Genomic DNA, 25,469 nt, shown 5'->3' with positions numbered 1-25,469 from the left:
TACACTATAACAGTTACACCCTGAGCTTGGGGTCAGCTGCCGAAGTGAACACCGACACCAGGCAGGTCAGCACAGGACTCACATTTCTATGGGGTATGCAAAAAAACAGCATGTCTTTCTCTCAGAAACTACCAGGCCCACACTGAACAGCACCGGGGCAAACCTTGCACAGTGTGCTGTAGTGAACAAGATAAGGGTCTGTGGAGGTGTACAGCGATAGGAGCAGAGGGCCAAGGACTGAGGCGTTTGGGACCCCCAATGGGAGGAGTCATGCGAGAAGTGGAGGAGCTGGAGGTAGAAACAGAAAAGAAGTGACTGGAGCGGTAGGAAGTGGCCCAGAAGGGCCACAAAGTCCAAGGGAGTGAAGTGTGTACAGGAGAAGAGGGTGGTCAACAGTGTTGAGAGCTACAGACTGGTCCAAATTATGAGGATTGAAAAGTGACTCTTAGGGGGAATTCCATTCCTGGCGATGTCCTATTAAAGTCTAGTGTGATGAGGCTCTGCAGGATGTTAGGACAGTACAATAGTGATGATTTTTGCTCACACCTCATATATGTTGACACCTGGAAGTGCAGACAGGAGTTCTCATTGAGTTGAATTTCCCCCTTATAGTAGAGAGAAGATCATTGGTGACTTTAGTGAGGACAGTCTCAGTGTAACGGAGGGGATGGATGCTAGATTGGTAGATGTTAGGCAATAACCATTTATGTAAATATGTTTTAAAGTTGTTTGTTACAAATTAATTTCAAGTATACTCAATGATTGATAATAATTCAATTAAAGTTTTGTTAATTTTATATTTTTTGGTTAATATTGACGTAATTTCTCCTTCTTGTGATTGCCCCTCTACAGTAACCCCTAGACCAGGATAATGAGGCTTCCATGTGTACCAGGACTACATACTGTGCACACCTGCAACATTCCCAAATGGAAAATCAGTACATATTAGGTCATGCCCCTTATCAGCCCAAACCACACCCTGATAAGTTCAAAACATGCCCATTTCAGCGAAGCCACGTCCACTTTAGGCACCAAAACCACAATCAGGATGCTTAATTTGAAAAATTCTAACAAGACCATTATATAAGTTTCTTTTGTTCAAGCACAAGTTCCTCTCCCGGGATGACTCACAAAATAACAGTAAAACCAAGGTTATTCATCAGGGAAAGAAATGAGAAACTCTACAGGTCGCAGTAAGCATTAAATGGTAGCACAAATAATTTCTTTTATGTGTAAATTCTCAAATATTATTGCACAAAAATAGATTCATCTGCACTCATTTGCAACATAAAAGAAGAAAATAGCAAAAGCAGAAGTTCGCACATTTCCAAAACTTACATGGTGCTTCTGGTCCTAACTCTAATCACTGGCAATACCGCCAGTAAGTAAAGTACATTTATAAACTGAGACAAACATTACAAGGAAGTCAGCCCAATACTATAGGCAGCTAATTAATCACCTACGATGCCCGGAACATCCACAATGAAGCTACAATCTTGTTTTTTTACAGGCAATGGTACAAAGCTCTTGTGCACTTGTAGGGCCTTATTCATCAAGGAACGTATATACAGCTAATTTGTGCGTATAAGCCACAAAATCCTGTGCATGCCCAGGATCAGCTCATACGCCACAGAACGCAACCACGTTCAATTAATTTTTGAGCGCAAAGAACACATAGTACAGCCTACGATTTCAAGGAGGGAACGTGGAAGGCGCGTTTGACTGTAGTCAATGTACAGTAAGGGCGTGCCAATCCAGAATGCACACAGCAGCGGACATCCAAGTTCTGGGCAATCTCAAAAGTACTCGTTTTTCAGACATATCTCTTGTTCCAGCTATACGGCTAATCTAAGTGCCTCTGTAGTATCTTGTGTAGAAGAGCAGACCTACACCCGTATTCATCAGCGCATGTATCTTCAGATCCTTTCCTTGTTGAATTTGGGCGTGCGTAGACCCGACTTACGTGCGCTCTGAAACAAATGCACAATGCGCTCAGTATTCGTCCCTTGATGAATCATGCTCATAGTGAATATTCCCCATATTTGAACCTTTTACTAGGGTTAAACTAATTGTGCAACTTGACTGTTTATAAACTTTAAGCGCCTAGGTGATACATAACTTTAAGTAATGCATTACATTAAGTTTTGCTCTCAACTTCTAAATTTCTGTTATCCAATGTTGGTCTTCGCATTATAAAGAATTAGGACCATCCCACTACTCCATCTGTATAGTTGATATAACTTGATCTTCAAGTATCTGATGACTGCGCACCCGAGGTGCTTTTAACCAATCCATGGAATATGTAGCGTGCATACCGTTCAAGCCAAGTGGTGAATACAACATAAACATTGGGTCTAATTCAAATCTGAATGCAACTTACATGTAACTTGTGTTTGAAAAAAGAGCACAGAACTTGTGCGTAGTTCTGACCATATTCAAACCCAAGCGCATCTCAAAATATGTTTCCATTTGTATCTGGGAGTAAGTGTGCTCTGCCTACACAGTAATTGCCGTATGCAGACACACAGAAAAGAGTGTAGTATACGCACAAGCGTAAGTACAATAAAAGGTCACGTCTATAACAAAAATGTAATCATAATATAAAATAACTATTTTATCAGTATAATCCATTATATAGATATTAAGTTTTTATTTTATTTTACATTAATTACTATTTTTTTTCTTTCTAGGCATGCGCAGAGATATTTTGTGCAAGGCACGCTACACATGATTCAAGCCCATTATGAGGATTTAGAAGTATTGTTGAACAAATTGCTATTTAGTGTATTTTTTCCAGCCGTGGTCCATCCAGAGTTTAATATAAATGCTTTATGCAGTGTCAGATCACACCTATTCTATAGAATGTGTATTCTGTGGCCACTATGAGTAGGCTCATTATTCTCTAGACGGATGCAAACCACAAGGGAGCGTAAGACTGAAAATCTTACATCCAATTGTGGACCTGCTTCCAACAGAAGTCCTTATTATACATATATGGAGACATTAGCATATACAGAGACATCAGACCCATTTCATCTGCCCCTGAACTTAGCACTAAAATGACCTGGGCTTAATTAGCTGATGTAAAATGCTTGTTCTATATCATTTAATTAATTGAATCCAAGTTAATTCAATTAGAAAGTCAATGCTCAGTCCAGTAGCCGACAAATATTATCTCTCAGGTGAAATGGATCAGGATGACATCTCTGACATATCATTTGCTGCCCTGGAAAAAGACAACAACAACACATCACACTGCCCTGCAAAGAGGTCTTCTTCCATGCTAGAAATTGTGATGCTAAAGCATTTTTTCCCTCTGGTGTAGATGGGAATTCCAGACACCTGTAGCTTCTCCCCCCTCTGTGTACCCACCACACTGATCTTGCACCACAGTCAATAAGCATGTCTTAGGTTTCCTTTTGAAAGACACATGCATGTGCAAACGGTCTCACAAGCAACAGCTGGTAAAATGGAAAGCAGCATTTGGCTGTAACCTGACAGCACAGAGAGGCAGCTGTCTCCTCTCCTGCTGCTAGAGAAAACCCTTATTTAAAAAAAAAAACCAAAAAAACAGAGACGCTACCAATTCCCATACAAATTAATTTTATACTGGAAGCAAAAGATCATCATCATCATATATTTAAATAGCACCACTAATTCCGCAGTGCTGTACAGAGAACTCACTCACATCAGTCCCTGCCCCATTGAGGCTTACAGTCAAACATAGGACTCAGATACGTGTGGGGCAGTGTAATTCTAAAAGCAGAGCGGGCTACCAGGAGGGTGTAGCGGCATTGCCTCCAAATGCCATTGTCTCCAATTTCTTCTATGGGGCTCGGCAATGCCGTGTTCCGTCCCTATAAAGATAGCTGTATACTATCAGTGCCTGAATAAGGGTCCAGGCTAATACGCTTGTAGCACCCCCTTATCTTTCATGCCAGGCTTCCTGCAATTGGCCTCTCCCAGTGGACTGACTACTCTGCTACTCATCATGATGGCCACTGCCCTGAACTTTATTTTCTCCAGACTTTGTTCTGTTTCTCAGACAAGCTCATGTCCACCTCTTTAATCTCTGAAACTCTACCAAGTCTTCTCATGTTTTTACCAGCTTAGTTATATTTTTAGAGGTTCATTTTGATCTTTCATTTATGAGGGCTTGAGCATTAAGAAGCTGTTTCCAATGATGTTAATAAATTGACTTAATCAGATAGTGTCTTTTAAGTGGCATTTTTAAATTTAGTGATTTTTCACATAAAGTGTCTGAATGATATAGTTATCCTTGAGGTATTTATATGTATTTTATAAGTGGAATGTGCCTCAAAGTCAAACCTCTCCCAGTTATCCTTAACTATTTGTATTTTGCTGATGTATTCAGACAGGACCTCTTTAACCTGCTCCATGGTCTTAATTTTCTGTTATATATATGCAACTTTGGCATCATGACATTAACTTTCTGTAGATTTTCCTTTTCAGCTTTTAGTTTTTCTTCTTCTTTTGCACTCTGACATTGACTTTGACTTGATTATTACAATGGACTGAGGCTGGGATTGAAAGGACTCAATCTGATGTTCTAGGTTTGCATTGGTCATCTTCTCCTCTTTCCATTCCAATACATTTACCTATAATTGTGGCCTTGTGTGCCTCCCACACCAGTGAAGGTCAATAGATTAATTAAGCAGAAAGAAGGGCCTCTGAAATCTCCACACAGTGAGAAGGATTAAGAAGTAATGACACATATAGGCGCCATGTAGTTTGATCTTTAGGGAAGTTGGAAAGATCAGTTTGAATTGATAGGCCTGAGTGGTCTGTCCAGGGGAATGGGCACACCTTGAAAGAAATAATCAATTAGGGAATACTTATTGTGAGTATAGAAATAAAAGGTGTAGCCTGTCTCATCGCCCTTAATTAACTGACAGGAGTCTACCAGGGAGTGCTCTTAAAGTAAGAATGTAATTTTTTCTAGTCAGACAAGGGTGTCACAAATCACCCTATGGGGCATATTCAATTGTCGCCGTTTTCCGCGGCGTTAAAACTACTACCGTTATTACGGTAATAGTTAGCTGGATTTCAGCTCGTGGCTCAGGGAGCTGCGAGCTAAAATCCAGTGAGCAAACCACCGTAATAACGTTTTTTACAGCAGTGGGCCTAACGCACAAGGATTCTTCTGAGGAGTCCTGGATAGGGGAGGAGTCATCTTGCATTAGCAACATGGATGCAGGACTAACTCTGATCACTTGTGAGGATATTGATGATGATGGTGTTGGGGGTGTAGAATGCAGGGGCTGGGATCTAGATGAGAGAAGGGAGATAGCTGATGCTGGACTGCTTGTTGTTATTTTTTTAGCATAAGTTTTTGATTTTCCCAAGAGCTTTCCATGAACTTGCTTCAAATGGCGTAACATGGATGAGGATCCTAGATGGTTAAGGTTTCTACCTCTACTGACTGTAGCTTTACAATGTTACAAATGGCTAGACACCTGTTGTCAGAATTTGGGTAAAAATAATTCCACACATAAGAGGTGGATTTTTTGGTTTTATGCCCAGGCATGACAATAGCCTTCTTATCACTGGCAAAAACTGCTGCAGTCTTTCTTTGAAAGTGTATGAAAATAATATTGTGACCTGTGAGGTGGTCAAAATTTACTGCAAATGACTTGAAATTAGTGTTATTGAGGTTAATAATAATGTAGGAACAAAAAACAAGCACAATTATGTGATTTTAGCATATTTTAGCTATATTTCTAAAAAATACAGATCCAAAACCAAAACAAACGAGGGCGGTTTCGCCAAAACCAAAATCACAAAGTTAATCCAGATCCAAAACCAAAACCAGAACACGGGGTATCTATATATATCCATATAGCTATCAATCACATATGTATTTATCTATCTATATATCTCATATCTACGTATATCATATCTATCTATCTATCTCCTATCTATTTATGTATCTATCTATCTAACAGATATCTATTTATTTATCTATCTCATATCTACCAATATCATATCTATCTATCTATCTATATAACTTTCTAGCCCATATCTATCTATCCCATATCTACCTATATCATATCTATCTATCTCGCATCTACTTATATCATATCTATCTGTCTATCTATCTATCTCATAGTTGCCTACTCTCCCGGAATGTCCGGGAGACTACAGAATTTTTGTAAGTTCTCCCGGACTCCCGAGAGAGTAGGCAAAAATCCCGGATCCAGGTGTCCTCGCTGTTGAAGATGGCGGGGCGGGGCGAAACACGTCATCGTGGCCCCGCCCCCTGCTTCAATTGGCTAAAATGGCTAAATTGATTGACAGGGGGCGGAGCCTAAATGTGCCCCGCACATGGCCACGCCCCTCGACGGACCCCCTCCCAGACAGATGCCTCTAAAAGTTGGCAAGTATGATCTATCTATCATGAGATCATGGTCTCACTTGATCTCTCTCTCTCTCTCTTGAATTACTTCATGTATATGTGTTAGAGCAAGTTGCCATTTCTTTACTGCACAAACTCATATACTGAAGTCACTGTATTACTTATAAATGAGTGATGTCCTGCAAATCTACTAATTACTGTACATAAGGACAGACAGGTAGAACAAATATAATAGCTTGTTCTTTAATCTCTTTCAAATGAGATTAAAAAAAATGAAATAAAGCAATGACATTTACCCCTATGAGATTTAGTAGATTTGTCAATCAACACGCAGAATTATAAAGTACAAGAATGGAAAATAATAAGCAAATGTATTAGATATACTGAGTGTAAAAAAAGACACAGGTACATTATTTATATTAAAAGTCATCGTTACCCTTTATGTCACCTGAACTTTAGCAGATATCCTATTCCTGTCACCTGAGGACATCCTGTAAAGTTATTTTCTGCTCTTGTTTTGACAAGGTGACATTCCACCTAAACCTGCTCACTCCAGTCATATATATCTGCTCAATGTTATTTCCAGTATCTCTTCTCATTGGTGTATTTTCCATGCATGCATCAACATATATATATAGTTCAAAACACAGATAGATTATAGGGATCACTATAACCAGTTTGTATATATCATCCTGCTAATCTGTGGGATTATTCTGTTATTCACTTTCTTTGTGCTGTATTTGTTTTCATGTCATTAACTGTGTGAGGTATTTTCCTCAGATTTACATGATGTCATCATCCCAGGCATTATAGCTCATGACAAATCAGCAAGTTCAATCTTTAGTCACTGAAATTCCTGAGAAACACAACTAGTCTCCAGAACCATGCTGCAAATGATTACATGTAATCGGGCCTGTCCGCAATGTTTATATGTAACTCTCAGTGTTCTGGGAAAACGTAAGTACAACAGAAGTTGCACCTCTTGGAAGACTTACTGCTTGATATTTCCCATATTACTATATTTCTATCCCTTCCCTTTTCCATCATAATGGGAAACATCTGTGGCCTGAACATGGTAAATAGGCAGATATGAGTTTGATGTTTGTTTCATATGAAGTCATATTCTCTTTTGCCCCATTTTATAAAAACAAAGGTCATACAATAGCAAGACTATTTTGAGTGAAGCCCCAAGGAAGCAGTTTAAAACCACATAAAATATGTTGACTTTTGATCGAAGCTCAGCACTCAATTATTCTACATACTTGTGCATTAAAATCCACTTTTATTTGGATAAGTATAATATTCGGTAGATCTATAGATCAAGTTAGACTAATACTCTGAAAACTTGTAGAAAAAAAAATATAATGGGTCTTCAAAAACTATGATGTCTTCAATAGTGAAAGGTTTTAAGTTGTTACTGCCCTTTTTAGAACTAGAAAATGTGCTTGAGCCCCTGGGCATAACAGCCCACAACTTGCAAACATAGAAATGTATTTTCATAAATAAATAAATATTACTTTAATAATATGCTGCATAAGATATATTATCCGTACATCTACAGTATTATATTACAGTATTTAAGCTTAGCTTTCCAGTGAGAAGAACTTGGTTCTTGAAGAAGGGCCTCAGTGACTCAGTGTAGGTTGCTAGGGGACCTTCCCAAAGAGGAACTAGTTGAGTGTCTAGGGGGCCTTCTCGAAGAGGAACTAGTTGAGTGGCTAGGGGACCTTCCATAAGAGGAACTAGTTGAGTGTCTAGGGGACCTTCCAGAAGAGGAAATAGTTGAGTGTCTAGGGGACCTTCCAGAAGAGGAACTAGTTGAGTGGCTAGGGGACCTTCTAGAAGAGGAACTAGTTGAGTGGCCAGGGGACCTTCCAGAAGAGGAACTAGTTGAGTGGCTAGGTGACCTTCCAGGAGAGGAACTAGTTGAGTGGCTAGGTGACCTTCCAGGAGAGGAACTAGTTGAGTGGCTAGGTGACCTTCCAGAAGAGGAACTAGTTGAGTGGCTAGGAGACCTTCCAGGAGAGGAACTAGTTGAGTGGCTAGGGGACCTTCCAGGAGAGGAACTAGTTGAGTGGCTAGGGGACCTTCCAGGAGAGGAATTAGTTGAGTGGCTAGGAGACCTTCCAGGAGAGGAACTAGTTGATTGGCTAGGGGACCTTCCAGGAGAGGAACTAGTTGAGTGGCTAGGGGACCTTCTAGAAGAGGAACTAGTTGAGTGGCTAGGGGACCTTCCAGAAGAGGAACTAGGTAAGTGGGATAGGACCTCAGCTGGTCTGGGTTTCACTTATACAGCCAGGTTTTTGCATGTCCTGCCCAGTTTCCAGAACATTGTGTTGGTTTCAGTGATCTTGACAACCAGACATATTTCAGTAATGCTGTCCTGAATTAAAATTGGATTATTGTTTACAAGTGCACAGCATGAGGACAAAATCAAGGAAGGGCAAAGAAATTACCAAGAAAGGGGGCAGAGAGATTCTTAAACATAAATGGACCATCAGTAATCTCAAAAACTAATTAACACCTAGGGACACAGCTGGACAAGTGGGTTCAGTGGTAAATCAATTTGAGATAACTACTGTTTACCTTTAATTGATTATGGTAATGCTCAGAAGTACAAGTTTATTTTGTTTCACAATTGCTTCGGAACTCGGAACAAAAGTGGATTACACAGCTGGAAAAAGGGGCCTTGTGGTGCAAATAACGATGTATGAGATGTTCTTATTCCTAAATAACCATTGGTTTCATAAACAACCCCTTGTGTCAGTTTTTTGTTCAGTTTTCACCAGTGCAAATTGATTTCCAGCAGTAAAAATTGACTTAGCAAATCTGAACATATGGACTATAAGGGACTGCTGTAGATCCTAGTTCCTCCAGACAGTTTTTGGCACATAAAACCCATGATTTTGCAAGATTATTCCTCTGTGCGCAAAGATTAACAGATATTTTAGGAACAGGATTCTGTTTTACTGCATTTTATTGTCCAAAACAAATCAAGTGGTGTCTTTAAAGGGGTTGTCAACTTTTAGGCAACCTGACTTCTGCAGCCCTACATCCCACCAGAACCTTCACATGGCTTCATATCTGATATATCGACAGCAGTCAAAAGTGGACTGAAATTATCCTAGTGCTTCATTTAGGATGGTGATGTTCATTGTATGTAGCACTTAAATGACCAGGCCAGTGAATTTGAACTTACCGTCCATTCACACTGACTGGCTGTCCTCTCTCATCTGTCAGCGTGACGTTTGTGTATTATATATAATGGACTTTGTAAACACAATTCACATCTTTTTCCTGAAACTGTTATATGGTCACCTTAACAATTTTGTACTGTTCTAGGCCTGACACTCCATAAGCCAAATTAGTAACGGTGTATCCCATATACTGAAATCCCTCTGTTCAATACTCCTTGGGTATATTGCGGGTAAGTCTCACGGACTCCCGGGAGAGTATGGCAATCTCCCGCATCTGCCCACTTCGAATTAGGGCCAAAATGCCGCGATTCTCCGGAAATCGCTGCATTCGGCCCCGCCCCCGTTGTAAAATGACGCAAACGTCACGGGGGGCGGGTCCAAAATTAAGTGATGTCAGAGCCCCACCTCTCGCACGCCCACCTCCCCCAGGGAGGCTCCCGGACACCAACGCCAAAATCTTGGCAAGTATGTTCTATATGTACTCTGAAACTTCCCCAAATGCCACTCAGGCCTCCACAGATGCTACTCACATGCCATTCGACCTCCCTATATGTTACTCAGACCTCCCCCACATGCTTCACAACTCCCCTATATCCCCATATGTCATTTGCACCTCCCCACGTCTATAAAATACTCTTACCTTCATAGCTGGCCTGGAGCCCCAGCGCAGGAAGGAGGGAGAGCATGTGCTGCAGAATACCTCACTCTCTCCTCCTCTGATTGGTTGTGCTGTATGACTTCCCAGTGATCTGAAGAGGAGGTCACGTGATGCAAAAGTCAGCTGCTCCAGTTCAGTCTTATTCTCTGCTTTATTACAGAGCAGACAAGAAGTCAGATTGGGAGCAAAAAGCTGGGGGCTGCAGATGAATGCCCGCCAAGCAGGGCTGGTGCAAGCATTGGGGACACCTCCACCCCCTCCGCACGCGGAAGTGTTGCCCTTTACCCAGCTGCTTCTTTCTTCCTTGGAAGGCAAGAGGTGGGGATGACATCTTCAGACTGGGAGTGTGACGTCATAGCATAACTCCCAGTGTAACACTGACATGCAGGACCAGCAACTTCACATGTAAGAAGCTGCTTGTTGCTTCTCCTTCATGTCAGCGGCTTGCACTCCATGTAGGGTGTTGAGTTGGCATTAATGGGTGGCAGTATGCCATTCAGTATCTTAGTGGGGATCTCTTATCTAGGAACCTTTTGCACAGTCAGTTCCAGAAAAAAGTAGAAAATGAAAATAATTGCTGCCTTGTCAAACTTTTCCTGATTAAGTCTGAGTCATTAAGGCAAAAAAGGAGTAAATGTTCTCTGGGACAAACCATGTTACAATGAAAGGGGTGAAAATTAGTTTATTATTTTGCACATAAGTTAAATACTGGCTGTTTTTTCATCTAACACACAAATACTTAATAGCTTTATAATTACACTGAAATGTAAAGTTGATCTAGGACATGCCCTACCCCAACTATAAATCTGTCCCTACATTTGAAATCTACCTCCCCCTCCAATGCAAAATGGTTTTGCCCAGGTGCAAATGTTACTCCTTTTTTATGCTTTGCTCTCCTTAATGACTCAGGCCTATAAACTTAATCAGTAAAAGTTTCCTTTTGCGAGCACTGTGAGGAGCACTGCTAAACAGCTAAAGAAGGAGGAGATTGCCAGGGAAAGTGGGGAAAAGCCAGTGGTAATTTTTAATTGTAATTTAATATATTTTAGGCATGGTGCTTTCATTTCTAAAACTTTTTTACCTGGAACCCCCTCCCCCCAAGTGTTCTGTATAATAGATCCTGTATCCATATATTACATCTGTACATAAGGTTGAAATAGTTCAATATTTTACCATTTTGGAAATAACATACTAATATTACACAGGAAGACATAGGTCCTCACATTTGCAGGTGCCTTGTCAAATTTGCTACTATTTTATCTTTTAGAATGCTATTATAATCATGTGACGTGTTTAAATTAGTTGATCTATATTAATCAATGCGCCCAGTAGCAACCAGTTTGACTTCCTAATTTGCCATGGCAGTTTCAAGCTTACTTAATCTACAGCAAAATATCAAGTACGAATACATGTCAGTGAGTGATTTAGATTTTCCCCCATTGTCTTGTTGAACAGTCAACTAGAAGCCAAAGTGTCTAACTGACAAGTTAAATGAGTTGGAGAAGACAAAAAAATGTGTTTTTCACGCCCTCCCGCACGAAATCTGCCCAGGGCACTGGCTGATGAAACCAAGAAACCTTGCGCTATAGCGCCTTGCAGAGGCCGGGCCCGGCCGCCCCTCCTTTATCATCCTCCTCCTCTGAGGCTGTCAGTCAGAAAAGCTGCAAGCGGCCGGAAGCGCTGGGAAGATGCAGCCAACTGCACGAGCAGCAGGGACTGAAGGATAGAAAGGGAAGGGGGCATTCAAAATAAATAAACCCCCAAGAGTTCTGCAGACCCTGGTGAGCCTGGCATGGAGGGGAGTGTAGAAGTAGGTGTGTGAGTGTCTTCTTTTCACTGCAGGGAGGGATCAGGCAGCAGCAGGAAGATCTGTGTGTGTGAGTGAGTCTGTGAGTGTACGAGCTGGGCTGTGCAATCATCATTATAAGCAGCAACCTATCTGTCTCTCGTTTGCAGTGAGAGCAGCAGCTGCTGCAGCATCATTCTTTGCTGTCATCCCAGCGGAGAAGAGATGGATGGATAGGAGCCACTCCAGGACGCAGGAGGGAGGTCCATTAAATCAAACCTATTGCTTGGCATGAGAAGGAAAGACCAAGAAAGGGGGCCAGATCTGTAGTAGATGTCGGAGAAAGAGATAGAGGGGAAACGCCTACAGATCTAGATCATACAGACATCTCTCCCCGAAGAGTCCTTCCTTTCTGGGCTGGATTTAAAGAGCCTTTGCCTGGCATTTGCAGTTTGCACTATTTCCCCTCACCTCCTATCCTATGTATCAGCGCAAAACTTTGCAGGATCTTTATTATTTTTGGGACTGGATGAAGCCTTAGGGACTGCAGAGAAGCCGCTTAGGTAACCGTTCTGCAAGAGGAGAGTGGGATTTACGTCGGGGGCGATCATGGCTGCAGCCAGCAGCATTTCCTCCACCTTGGCTAGTAAAACCAAGACTAAGAAAAAACACTTTGTGGCTCAAAAAGTCAAGCTGTTCCGGGCTAGCGATCCTCTGCTGAGCGTCCTGATGTGGGGAGTCAATCACTCGGTAAGAGCAAGACAGAGTGGTCCAGAGTCTGATTAATAGGTCTCTTTTTTTTTTTTCTTTAGTGGTTGTGACATTTATTTCCTAGTGGCTGATTGTCCCAGCCAGTGACAGGACATCCAAGTACAGACGCGACCTGTGCTGTAAGACAATGCGCTGCAGTGTATTGGATCTGATATAGTGCACACAGTACAATAGGTGGCACAGGATATATGGAAATACATGCTAGGGTTATTTTTGTGTAGAAGGAACAGCACAACTGTTCAGTAATATCAAATCTCATGCAAACTGGCCACATGTAAAACATATTACATGTCCTTTATGTTGTGTGCTACTGCTGCTGGCAGATTATTGTACTTGGCAATGCAGGGTTGGCATGCCATACAGTGTCTGCTACCTGCCACTTGCTAGTTTACATGCTCTTGATCAGTATATATTTTCTGCTTTGTAGTTAAAAGTGTTGGTGTTGGAACTTTTTATTTTTTAAAACCTTTTTTGTGATGAGCAACACAAGTTTGACAGTTTGCATTAACTGGGCTACAGTATGAGATTACCTGATGAGAGAGTAAGGATTTTAGACACCCTGCCAGGTTTTTTTTGGACACTGCAGAGGTCAATGCAGTACATCAGTCGGTTCCACAGAAAATGACAGGAAATAGAGCAAAGGACAACTTTCATTTCTCTGTCTCCTCCATGGTTTGACTTGTATTTTACACTCTTATCTACATATACACTATGAATGTCAATGTGTTTATTGGTTTGCAATCTAGGCCGGAAAGAATTGTAAGCCTTGTCCAAGTTATAAGCTGTCGGCAGTCTCTGAGAATTGTTCCAATGTCCTTTTAGACCTTCAGATTAATAATCGTTACTGTTTAGGAGACATTCTGAAAATGTCATGGATTACATATATATTTCAATGGCTGTACATTTTGCAATTTGATTTGGTGATAGAAATGGACTTTAATAGATTAAATGGATCCTAAATTTAAATGTTATTGTTGATATGATACATTTTCCAAAATGATAAAATACAAAACAGAGTTTTGCACAATGTTTGTGTTAGAGCCTTAAATTCTCCAAAATATGTCCCATTTCTAGAAAGTAGCCCCTGTTAGCCCACTAGACAATATAATTGACGCCATGTTCATGATGACCAGTAAGATAACTCCAGCTTTGAACATAAACCAATTCAGAGACAAAGGTTAAACGTCTGCTGGTGTCTGCGTGTAAATCTGTATTATAGCTCAGTCCTGCAGGGCATCTCTTGTCGGTATTGGTGCATGAATAGATTTGACTTGTAATCTAAGATGATCTTGTATTTGCAGTCATTCAAATAGGCATCGTAACGGTGTGTGTGCCTGTTCTGCCTACTCCATCCATACCATTGCAATTCCTGGAGTGTCACCCGTGTAATTTTAATCTGATTAGTGGATAGAAAGAAATATGATCGCTGCTGGCTGATGGCTTGAGCTATGAAACTTTAAATATCTCTGCAGGATTTTTTTGCCCATGCTGTGACTTATTAAGAAATGTAATGTTATTGGATAACTGAACTACAAAGTGTTCTGACTGATCATTAAACGGAGCAGATGTTGTTCAGTTTCTAGCAAACATAATTATTGCATTCTTTCCATGACATTATCTTAAATTAAGATATGAAAGGATGCGATTCTCAGACTGTGTAAAGCAGGCATAGGCGGCCTGTGGCTCCCTAGCTGTGGTTGAACTACAAGTCCCAGCGTGCCCTGCCAGCCAGAGGCAACATTTGGCAACCTGTGGACCTTTGGCTGGTTGGGCATGCTGGTACTTGCAGTTCCACCACAGATAGACACCATCAGGTTGCCTAACCCTGCTGAAAACTATAGAGTAGGATGATTATTTGTAAATGATACCTTTTTTTTTTTTTTTTACAAGCCTTGTTTTATTGTTGTGTATATGAATTTACATCTCGCTTTAAAATGCCAAAAGTTAAAAGCCGATTTGTAAAGCATGTTTTATTGGAGGAAATAATTTGTTCTATATACAGTACTCTATTATATGCTCATTAATCTGAGGTCAGTAAGACTATGAACTCAATGAATTACTTATTCATTACTTGACATTCATGGTATACAGAATTCATTTCTGGTATTAAAGATACAAGGTCATTTCGCTACGAATTACTTATTAAATGTAATATAGAGTAATGAAAAGGGCTTTTACCTCAGTTGTGCGACTCAAGCAGGTGGAGAGCCATTTGTGATGAGACTCATGTGAATGTATTTGTGAGTTGGAGCACAGATTTAGCAGTGTTGCTACCTCATGAATGTGGGATAAAGCCAGGTTACTTTCACCCTCTTCACTGTCTTTGCAGGGGGGCATTTGTAGCAGCCTTACAGAGCACCAGACAATTCCTGTGACCGGGTGTAACAGTCCATTGCCTTTTAAATATTGTTACGGCAACACAGGGACTAAACCTTAATTATGTCATTCTATTACCCATTCACTGTCATCCACCTTGTCTATAGCATCCTAGACATCTCTGCGACAGTAATTTATATGCCCTTGTAGGTGTGTAATTGTTTTATAATACACAAGTGATGCTAAATTATGTTAAAACACCTGTAAATACTTTCTGCATAAACCGGGGGATTTGATGTCAGGAACTACAAACAGCGACTTCTGCTGTCTTCACTTCAATGTTCACTAGTAAAACGTTTGCATTATAAGCTATATTGTATTCAGTATTGTAGATTATTATGGATATTAGGGGGATCTGTGACCTGTATAACAGCACATTTTAAATTTGCCCCCCCTGTAGTGCAACATGGTTTTTGCCAAGTTGCATTTTTTTCTGCTTAGGTACTTGAGCTAAAATGAGGCCCAATATGTCTTATCGGAGCTGCTATTATGGAACAAGATGACATTCTCATACTACAAAGAGCAGTAACAACTGAACCACACTGAAGCTGAGTTCAAAGTAAAATTGTACATTTGTTGGCCTAGAATATGATACTCTTTCATGTTGCATAAAGTTTTTATTTTAGAGAGAGCTTGTCTTTAGAATGCCTTCATCTCTGTTCTGTGTATAGACTGTTGATGATCTCTGTAGATTATTATTTATGTGATGTCACAATGCAGTGAAACAAAACATGTATTTTCTATTCACGCATAAGGGGCAAGTAGCACACAGGACTGCAGCAGACAGTCCTAATTTTTAATGTTACCTTATTTCTTGGGAGAGGAACATGCAGATTTAGTAGCTGACAAAAATTGCTACAATTGTTTACTGTAGAGGAGTAACCAATAGATGTCCCTGCTAAATGCAAGAACCCTGCATCTTATCTGATGCGCTATGCAGTCTTCTTTTGTACCACCCGGAGGCAAATATTAGCATTATATAACTAAAGGTTGTCTAATAGTACAAGAGTTTTATCCTAAGGCTTCAAACCCACTGGTTTCGTTTTTCGTTCGTTCTGCTACAGTTTGTAACAATATTACATTGCATGATACAGGGTCTGAAAATGGAAGCCATTGTTTCCAGGGACCCCATACCCACTGTCCTTGTCCCTTGTATTCAGCAGCGAGTGAACCCATAGGGGATGCCTGGGCAACCTCCAATGACATCCTGGACGCAAGTCAAAATGCAGATAACAGCCCTATGTCAAACCGCATTTGTATTTGGAATGTGGTTTTATGGATCTAAGACCCAATGGAGCTCAGCTGAGGCGCAGGTGACATTTTAAGAGGTGTTTCCCATAGACACAGTAGGTTGGCAAAGTAAAATGCCAACGTAATTGTGCCCTAAGAGAAGCTCCTGTGTCTTTTGCTCTATGGCTCATTCATAATGGCAGAGGCTACAAATCTTAGGGTCCTAATTATTGAGATTATTGTAACAAATAATAATTAGTTGTTGTCCGCATTTTCAGAGCAGTGTATGTAACTTACCGCTTTGCCACTCCAAGCTAAATAAAGTTTTATTTAAAAAAACACAGAAAATATATTTTAACAAATAAACATAATTTAAACTGTACTGCAAAAAAAAAAATGTTTTATTCTACTAATTTTGCTGTGGTAACACTATTCTCAGATGGCGTTACCAGAACAGGCATTGTGCGGTACAATTATACTTGTTAAATAGACTTCCCTATGTCGGCGACACTTAACCCCGTTATAACCTGTGCTAAGCCGTTTGATAGATTATATTTTTGCCACCATTATGGCTCTTTGCCCTTTGAGAAATAAAGCCTAAACAATTTAAAATGAAGAATAAGTTTTTGTATTAGCAAAAGCCAAAATGGTGAATTTAATCTGGAGATTTTTTGAGTAAGATGTAAGATAGAAGAGAGGAGTCAAATGTGGCAATTTGTACATTGCTGTGAGAAGTAATTGATTGCAGGGCAGAGATATGGCTCTCTGTTCCTAGTCAACCATCCAAAAAGCACGATTAGGACAAGTGAAGCATATAATATCCACATGTAGTTGCACACATCATTGCCTTTCCTTCATAAGTGCAATACTATGTGGGTTGCCTTTCTGCATCTCTCTGTTCTCCTCTAATACTGAAACTGTTATCCATCCTTTGTTTCTAAGACCCATCAAGTCTCAAGGTGGGATGATGCACCCAGTATACACTAGCAGTGACTTATTTTCCTGCTAATAATATTTAGGATTCGTTCACAGTTCTCTGGTGCTAAAAGGATTGTAGCAATCCCTGAATTAAAAAGACAATGGGGTATATTTACTAAACTGCGGGTTTGAAAAAGTGGAGATGTTGCCTATAGCAACCAATCATATTCTAGCTGTCATTTATTTAGTATATTCAACAAAATGACAGCTGGAATCTGATTGGTTGCTATAGGCAACATCTCTACTTTTTCAAAATCCCAGTTTAGTAAATATACCCCAATGAATCTATTGAAAGCAATCAGCCATGACAAGTCTTCCTAGGCTTAAAAAAACGGTAAAGCGTTCCTGTCTCAAATTGTGGTCACATGATTGTATGCAAGCTGGACACTAGGTCATACGGTCATCTCAGGAGCTGCCATCTTATGGCGCTAAAGTACCTCTGTTTTAAATCTAGCTGATCACCTTAAATACATTGGTTGCCATTTTAATGCTGTGGGTAGTACAGTCCCTTAAATTTATTTTTTATAGTTAACTTATTATTCATTTTTCTTTTGTTTATATTGTGCCAACATATAAGTGTTATAGTATAGATAACTTATTACATTATTTCCTGTTCCAGGTGAGCTTACAATTTATATTCTCTATTGTAAATACTCTGTGCTCAACAGAAGCCGGTATGTCTATGTCTCTGATGGAGGAAACTAGAGCACCCAGAGGTAATGTTAGCGGTCTTGGGGCGAAACACACAACTGGAATCGCATCTAGGCCCCAATGCTGACAGGCAGCAATGTTAGCCACTGTACTGGCCAAAAATAACCAATGATTTATAATGGTGTAGTTCATATCATAGAGTTCCAAAATGTTAATGTTGCGCTTAGCACTTTAGACCGCATAATGTTGAGTAAACGCAGGGTATTTGCATTACCCATCCACTTTGACAGCTATTATAAAGAAACAATAATTAGCAATAAACAAACAATCATCAGCAATGTCTCAGCTTTTAGGAGCGTAATGTATCTCTGAAGCTGTAGTTCTGCTACAGGCAAGACTTGGTGACAAAGGATGTTGGGAATTGTAGTCCAACAACACTTTGAAGTGCATCACTGTGTTAAGTGCTGGAGGATAAGAATGTTGGTTATTGAGACGAGACTGTTTACAGACAACTGACTGTGTATTCCAAGCACTTATTGACAGATGGTCATATCTTCTGTTGCGTTATCAGTAACGTTCAGTTGGGAATTGACTTTGTGGTTTAGTAATCCAAAACGTGGTGAAAAATGGATTATTGTAGCATTAAGAAATCTTACAATTTCTTCTTCAAACACAAAATTTACATCCCCATTATTCTGTGTCTTGTATTGACAATAATTGACATTTGTTCAGTAGGTGTGGTGAGGTGGCTATGGAGGCAGCACTATGTCAGGGATCTGCTATGTAACTCAGAATATTGTACAGATTGTTGTATAAAGTCAGATTGTAAGAAGTCAGCGTCTGTGTACAGAAGTCTGTGCTGTACTTGCTTAGCAAGTGTTGTGACGTACAGGCAGCAGGATGTTACAGGCTGGGTATACCTTGTGGAGGAAGTGGTGTTTAATTAAAGTGCAAGTAAAGCCAGTATGTAACATTATTATATATCAAAGGCTGTATATTGCTGAGCTGAATATTACATCTGAAATGAATAAGCTTTTTACATTTACCTGAATGTGTCCCTTATACATTTCCCTTCTCTGCCGTAGGATGCTATCTTAGGAGGGATGTACTCCTCTATCTAAACAGGCAGACACTGGCCCTCATTAACGAAGCGCACAGGAGGCACATGGCAAAACGCTTTGATTTGTAGCACTGTGCATGAAGGTGTCTACGACTACTATCAGCTCTCAGGAGGTGCCTGCGCAATATAGTCCAAAAGTCTAACCTCCTACCACCCATAATACCCCCCTTCTACTGAAATTAACAGTTTAATTCTTAAAACAGTGCTTGGTTTAGTCCACCAGACCCTAAGAATGAACATGCTATAAAGTGACCTTGGATTGGATTGTAAGGCTATGTATACATTTCCACATGGGGTGCAATGTTTTTTTCAGCTGAAGCCCTGTAGGGGCTCCCCTCTAAAGCCATCACTGCACCCGAGGCCACTGCTTTGTTCTCAAAAGAGTATAATGGGGACCTCTTCTTAGCAAAGCATGCACTCTACTCAATGGAGAGCAGAACGGAGATCTCGAGAGACAAGAAGGGTGTCACCAGGCCCTTACCCAAAGTTGGCAGCACAGTGGTTAGCACTTCTGCCTCACAGCACTGAGATCATGAGTTCGATTCCCAACCAGAGCCTTATCTGTGTGGAGTTTGTATGTTCTACCTGTGTGAGTTTCATCCAGGTGGTCCGGTTTCCTCCCACACACCAAAAAATATACTAGAAGGTTAATTGACTGTTGACAAAATTAATCTCAGTGTGTGTGTGCTAGGGAATTTAGACTGTAAGTTCCAATGGGGCAGTGAGTGAATGACAGCTATTCTTTGTGCAGCGCTGCAGAATTGGAGACGCTATATAAATAAATGATGACGCTGTGGATCCTGGCAATGCGCTGTTCCGTCCCTGCCTCAGAGCAAGTTTCAGTATGACAGAGAGACTGTATTCCCTTTAGCGCAGTGCAGTGTGTCACCCTGGGAGCATCAGAACTCTGCCTTCTTCTGGTTGGAAGAGCGCAGTGTTCTAAAACGTGTGATGCTAACCTTACATGGCTAAACTGCAATGCACAGAACGTATTCACGGCATCAGGCAGGCTGCATCCCTTGTAGCAACTTTTGTTCTGCTTTCCAAGTAAATGTTTTAAACTTTACTAATTTAATGGCATCTTGGCTTCTGTTAATTTTACTCGCTCTACTCAGCAGTAAATTACACAGACAATTGGAATGTGACAGTAGAAATGTGAAGAGTTTAAACAGGAAGTGGTTTTGGTGAGTAGATTTTAGAAACTGCTTTCAGATTGCAAGGTCCTTTTAGATTTGTAGTTTTGCTGTTGTACTCATCAGGCTGAGGCGATGCGGCTTGTCAGTTATTGTGGAGCTACAAGTCCCAGCGTGGTTTCGGAGCCAGGAGCTGGCAGGACAAGCTGCAAATTGGAGTGAAAGCATAGGATGCCTACTTGTGGTTTACAAACATGGAGATTCCGAAACTACTATCTGCAACTTTTATTTGTCTGAAGATCTAATATCTTTAACTTCCTTCCTGATATGACAATAAAAGCTTTCACACTGTTACAAACTATTTGATTTGCATAGTAACATGGTTGAAAAAAGACACCAGTTCATCAAGTTCAACCTATTTTGGATCTCCTGCGATCCTGCACTTATATTTGAAACTGATCCAGAGTAAGCAACCTCCAATCTGTTTCAATTGTGAAATTCCCCCAGACTCAATATTGCAGTCCTATTTTTACCCTATATCCACTACTAACCTTCATTTTAATTAACGGTCGTATCCCTGAATACACCTTTCCGCTAAAAATTTGTCTAACCCTTTCTTAAACATATCTATTGAATCTGCCATCACAACCTTCCCTGACAATGAATTCCATACCTTGACTGCCCTTACTGTAAAGAACCCCTTCCTTTGCTGGTTGTGAAATTTCCTCTCCTCTAACCTTAGGGGGTGACCGCGTGTCCTGTGTATAGTCCTTGGGGTAAAAAGTTCCCATGAAAGTTCTCTGTATTGACCCCTAATGTATTTGTACATAGTAGTAATATCTCCCCTTAGACGCCTCTTTTCTAAAGTAAACATGCCTAAACTGGCTAACGTTTCCTCATAACTTAATGACTCCAGACCCTTTATCAATTTTGTCGCCCTTCTCTGAACCCTTTCTAGTTTCAAATTAATTAACTATTGAATGTTTTCAATTTAACATGTTTTTGAACTATATTATGTGACTGTCTATATGTCTTTGATCATAAGATACTCTGTCTGTTCGAGTACATTTCAATCATGGTTTTTTTTATTGCAAGATGTTTACAATAAATAAAAAGTATAACGAGCAAACAAAAAGAAAAAAAAACACACAAAACTGACATATGTTATGATAACAAGTGTTTGCTAATCTAATCAATGAATTGACATTTTAGTTATCCAGGTTAAAAATATAGTAACAAGTTAGGTAAATGGTTAACTATAATAAATAATTATTCATGAAAGGGCTGACATAATAGCAGTTGTTCCAGTACAGAGATTTGAATCATATGTAGTTGTGTCAGTGGATACATTAACAAAGCCTATAAAACAGAATTTCTGTACATTTAATAACATAGCTCAGGACAACTCATAAACAGGTGGGTGTGCGGGGCAATGCCAACCAGGGACTCAGAAAGGGAAGTCCGTGGATATACTAGTCAAGAGGCACATAAACCTCTGTCTCCAGAATGTATTTAATACTTGGGGGTAAATGTATCAAGCTGAGAGTTTTCCGGTGGGTTTGAAAAGTGGAGATGTTGCCTATAGCAACCAATCAGATTCTAGCTATCATTTTGTAGAATGTACTAAATAAATGATAGCTAGAACCTGATTGGTTTTTCAAACCCGCCGGAAAACTCTCAGCTTGATACATTTACCCCTTGGAGTTATACCAGCGAAACCATTTCTGATAATACTTATGACTGGCTGTGCTAAAAGGGTTGTAGCAATCCCTGAATTAAAAAGACAATGGGGTAACATCTACATGCAGTGTTAGACCTGTGCCCACTGGTATTAAAAAACATGCTTTTACATGCATTATGTAACACTAGTAAAACGGTATGTGTATGGAACCTATTGGTTTCAATGGCCTCATACCCACTTGCACTATTAGTTTTGAACTTCAGCTGCATCTTTTGGACACTGTCTGTTCTGTTTACTCCTGGTCACTGCAAGTGACCGTATGGAGGTTAATGTAGTTCTTCCATTGACCCACCCGTCCCCCGCCAACGCAAGTACTGGTTAGTGCCGCTTGTGAAACGCAATCTTGTTTGACATGCGGTGTCATCTGTGTTTTTCAACACCAGTTGGTAACAAGCCTGTCTGGACTTGGGTGTTTTTTCCCACTAAACTAGTCATGATAGACTAAATGGGCCTATGGTATATGTGCTATAAATAGTAGTGCCTGCATAACATTTTTCATTCATTAGATACACTTTTCTGGACAGTGTATCTAACTGTACTGTTACAGCTTTGCAGCTTCATACTCTTCTCTTCAGTGTAATTGGAATTATATGCATTGCTGTGCATATTCTTGACCCCCTGCCACATGGGCATTTGCCCGTTTCAGTGGGTTTCCAATCACCAGTTCAAATAGTTCATGTAATGATGTGTTAGATATGACTGTTTGTGAATATACCTAAAAACGTGTATTGCAAAAATCAGCAAAAAATGTGCGCTGACTGGGAAAATGTATTCATTTTATGCGCTAGTGATCTGACATTTCATAATACAAACAGGCCTTATATTTTTTGGCTGCTATTGATGTAGTCTTAACCTAGACGTTCAATGGTTAGCGGTTTGTGCACCTATATAATCACAATGCGTCCAGCTCACACTTGTGCTGTATAGAAAGGGCAGCACAGTGGCCTAGTGGTTAGCACTTCTGCCTCACAGTACTAGTGACATGAGTTCGATTCCCGACCATGGCCTTATCTGTGTGGATTTTGTATGTTTGCGTGGGTTTTCTCTGGGTGCTCCGGTTTCCACCCACACTACAAAAAACATACTAGTAGGTTAATTGGCTGCTATCAAATTGACCCTAGTCTCTCTCTCTCTGTCTGTCTGTCTCCCTCTCTGTCTGTCTGGGTATGTTAGGGAATTTAGACTGTAAGCTCCAATGGGGCAGGGACTTATGTGAATGAGTTCTCTGCACAGCGCTGCGGAATTAGTGGCGCTATATAAATAAATGATGATGATATAGAAAGCAATGTACAGTAAGTAAAACATTAAAATTAACAAACTTGGCAAACATTCCCATCTTGAAACATAAGGTTGAAGACAGCTGTTAAATGTCCTTACCATGGTCAAGTGGCCAGAAAAACACAATTAGACGTTACATGTTAGTACCTAGAGTTCATGTGTAGCTCACGGGTTGGGCCTGCAAATGGGTTCTTGTGAAACAAGTACTGATACAGATGACAGAGGAGTCTTCTGTACATAGCATATCATTAACATTTTGTAATAAATAAAACCAAGACCCTGATTAGATATGAGTATTAAAAACCATACCGAATTATATAGTGCTTTATTTTCCTTCTAAATTAATGTGGCGCATTCGACCTCATATTGTTACAGGAGGTGCCTTGACGTTGTTAAATGAACTTACCCCAATATTTGTGCACAATAATCTCCTATTCATGTATATGTCGACACATAGGGGCATATTCAATTGACGGCGGGATCGCCGAAAACCCCGCGCTCTAAAAATATTACCGTTAATACGGTAATCCTGCGCGTAAAAACCGTTAATACGTTAATTTACTCGCTGGATTTCAGCTCGCTGCGAGCTGAAATTCAGCGAGTAATTACCGTATTAACGGTAATATTTTTAGAGCGCAGGATTTTCGGCCATCTCGCCGTCAATTGAATATGCCCCATAGAGCTTTATATATTGTTTTAGAGGGCTGGACTTACTTTAGTTTTCACATACGCAGTGGTCTCAATTGTCCTGGCAGCACTTTCTTAAATGTTTTTGTGCACTTGTACAAATGTTATTGATTTAAAGGTTTCACTGATCCATATAAGAAGGTTCTACACTCAACGGATATATATTCCGGTCAATCCATAACTTTTGAATGATGCATCCCGCTGCTTGTATTTTAATTAGTGAGTAGAGCCTTAGAGCATTTTTGTTCTTATTTAAATGATGACGGCTACCCTTAGGTTTTATCTATCTATCTATGAACGCATTCTAGTATTAACGTGTTGGCGATTAATGTGTCCAACGAGGAGACTTGGTCACGGGGACAATTGTTCCCTTTGGCTGCTACTTTTTCTCTCTTATTTAAGTGTATTTTGCCCGAAAGCCACCTCCTAAGCAGGCCTAGTCTTCATGTGTTTGGGTTTACTTTGTTTTGTTTGTAGAAATATCTTCCACGATGTAACCGCTAAGAGCAGAGATGTTGGTGTTTTAAAAATAAATAGTCTGCGGTGTTTGGATAACGGTTCTGGAATAGAAGATCACATCGCTATGGGATTTGTCAGGCTTGTTTTATACTTTGCACGCTTTTAGTATTAATCCTTTGTTATTTCTACATGAACTGGATGTGATTTGCATGACTGTTTCTGTTGATTTTGTGCATAAAACCCCATTTCAATTTTCGAAAGGAAAAGATGACAACTTTTTGTGAAGTGTCGATCACACTGACTCATGCAAGGCCGTGTATTGAAGAATCTCTAACTAAGGGCTAGATTTACTAAGCTGCGGGTTTGAAAAAGTGGGGATGTTGCCTATAGCAACCAATCAGATTCTAGCTTTCATTTATTTAGTACCTTCTACAAAATGACAGCTAGAATCTGATTGGTTGCTATAGGCAACATCCCCACTTTTTCAAACCCGCAGCTTAGTAAATCTAGCCCTAAGTGTCATTTAAACTTGTATTTGTTGTGTGGACTTCTCTTCTTGCGTACTGGTGTCATTGGCCATATATGACCAGTTACTGCTATTATAGGTAATATTTTGGCCCTGCTTATACAAGCTGTTTTATGTGGTGGGCAGTTTACATTTGTAAGAAAATACATGCTGGATTAATAGTGTATCATTGTTATTATGATTAGCGTTTATATAGCAAAAATAATAATACGCAACACTGCACAGAGAAGATGTAGTCATTCACATCAGTCCCTGACCATCAGAGCTTACAGTCTAAATTCCCTACCTCATAAATTAGTGTCCATTAACCTACCAGTATGTTTTTGGACTATGGGAGGAAACAGTAGCAGCTGGAGGAAATCCACACATGGATAGGACATATGGGGGGGTATTCAATTGTTAGCGAGATCCCCGGAAAAACGAGCGTTCGAAAAATATTACCATTAATACAGTAATATGCGCGTAAATACCGTTAATACGGATCTCAGGGAGCTGCGAGATG

General features: G+C 40.2%; 1 protein-coding gene across 3 annotated transcripts in view; it reads left to right on the top strand.

Annotated features, from left to right (window-relative positions):
- LOC142158211 (phosphatidylinositol 5-phosphate 4-kinase type-2 alpha) overlaps positions 1 to 25,469 on the top strand; it is a 114,413-nt gene that overhangs the window by 6,312 nt on the left and 82,632 nt on the right. The window contains exons 1-2 of one of the 3 annotated variants that reach the window (XM_075211946.1): positions 11,868 to 12,012; positions 12,188 to 12,767. The exons of 1 other annotated variant lie outside the window; for it this stretch is intronic. In XM_075211946.1, the coding sequence (XP_075068047.1) occupies positions 12,627 to 12,767 (141 nt within the window). In that variant the 5' untranslated portion in view covers positions 11,868 to 12,012; positions 12,188 to 12,626. Of the gene's footprint in view, positions 1 to 11,867; positions 12,046 to 12,187; positions 12,768 to 25,469 lie in introns of those variants that run through there. One more of the 3 variants, XM_075211947.1, reaches the window with a different exon arrangement.

Source organism: Mixophyes fleayi, chromosome 5 (assembly GCF_038048845.1).
Source record: "Mixophyes fleayi isolate aMixFle1 chromosome 5, aMixFle1.hap1, whole genome shotgun sequence".
NCBI lineage: Eukaryota > Metazoa > Chordata > Amphibia > Anura > Limnodynastidae > Mixophyes > Mixophyes fleayi.
This window is presented reverse-complemented; position numbering and strand designations above follow the sequence as displayed.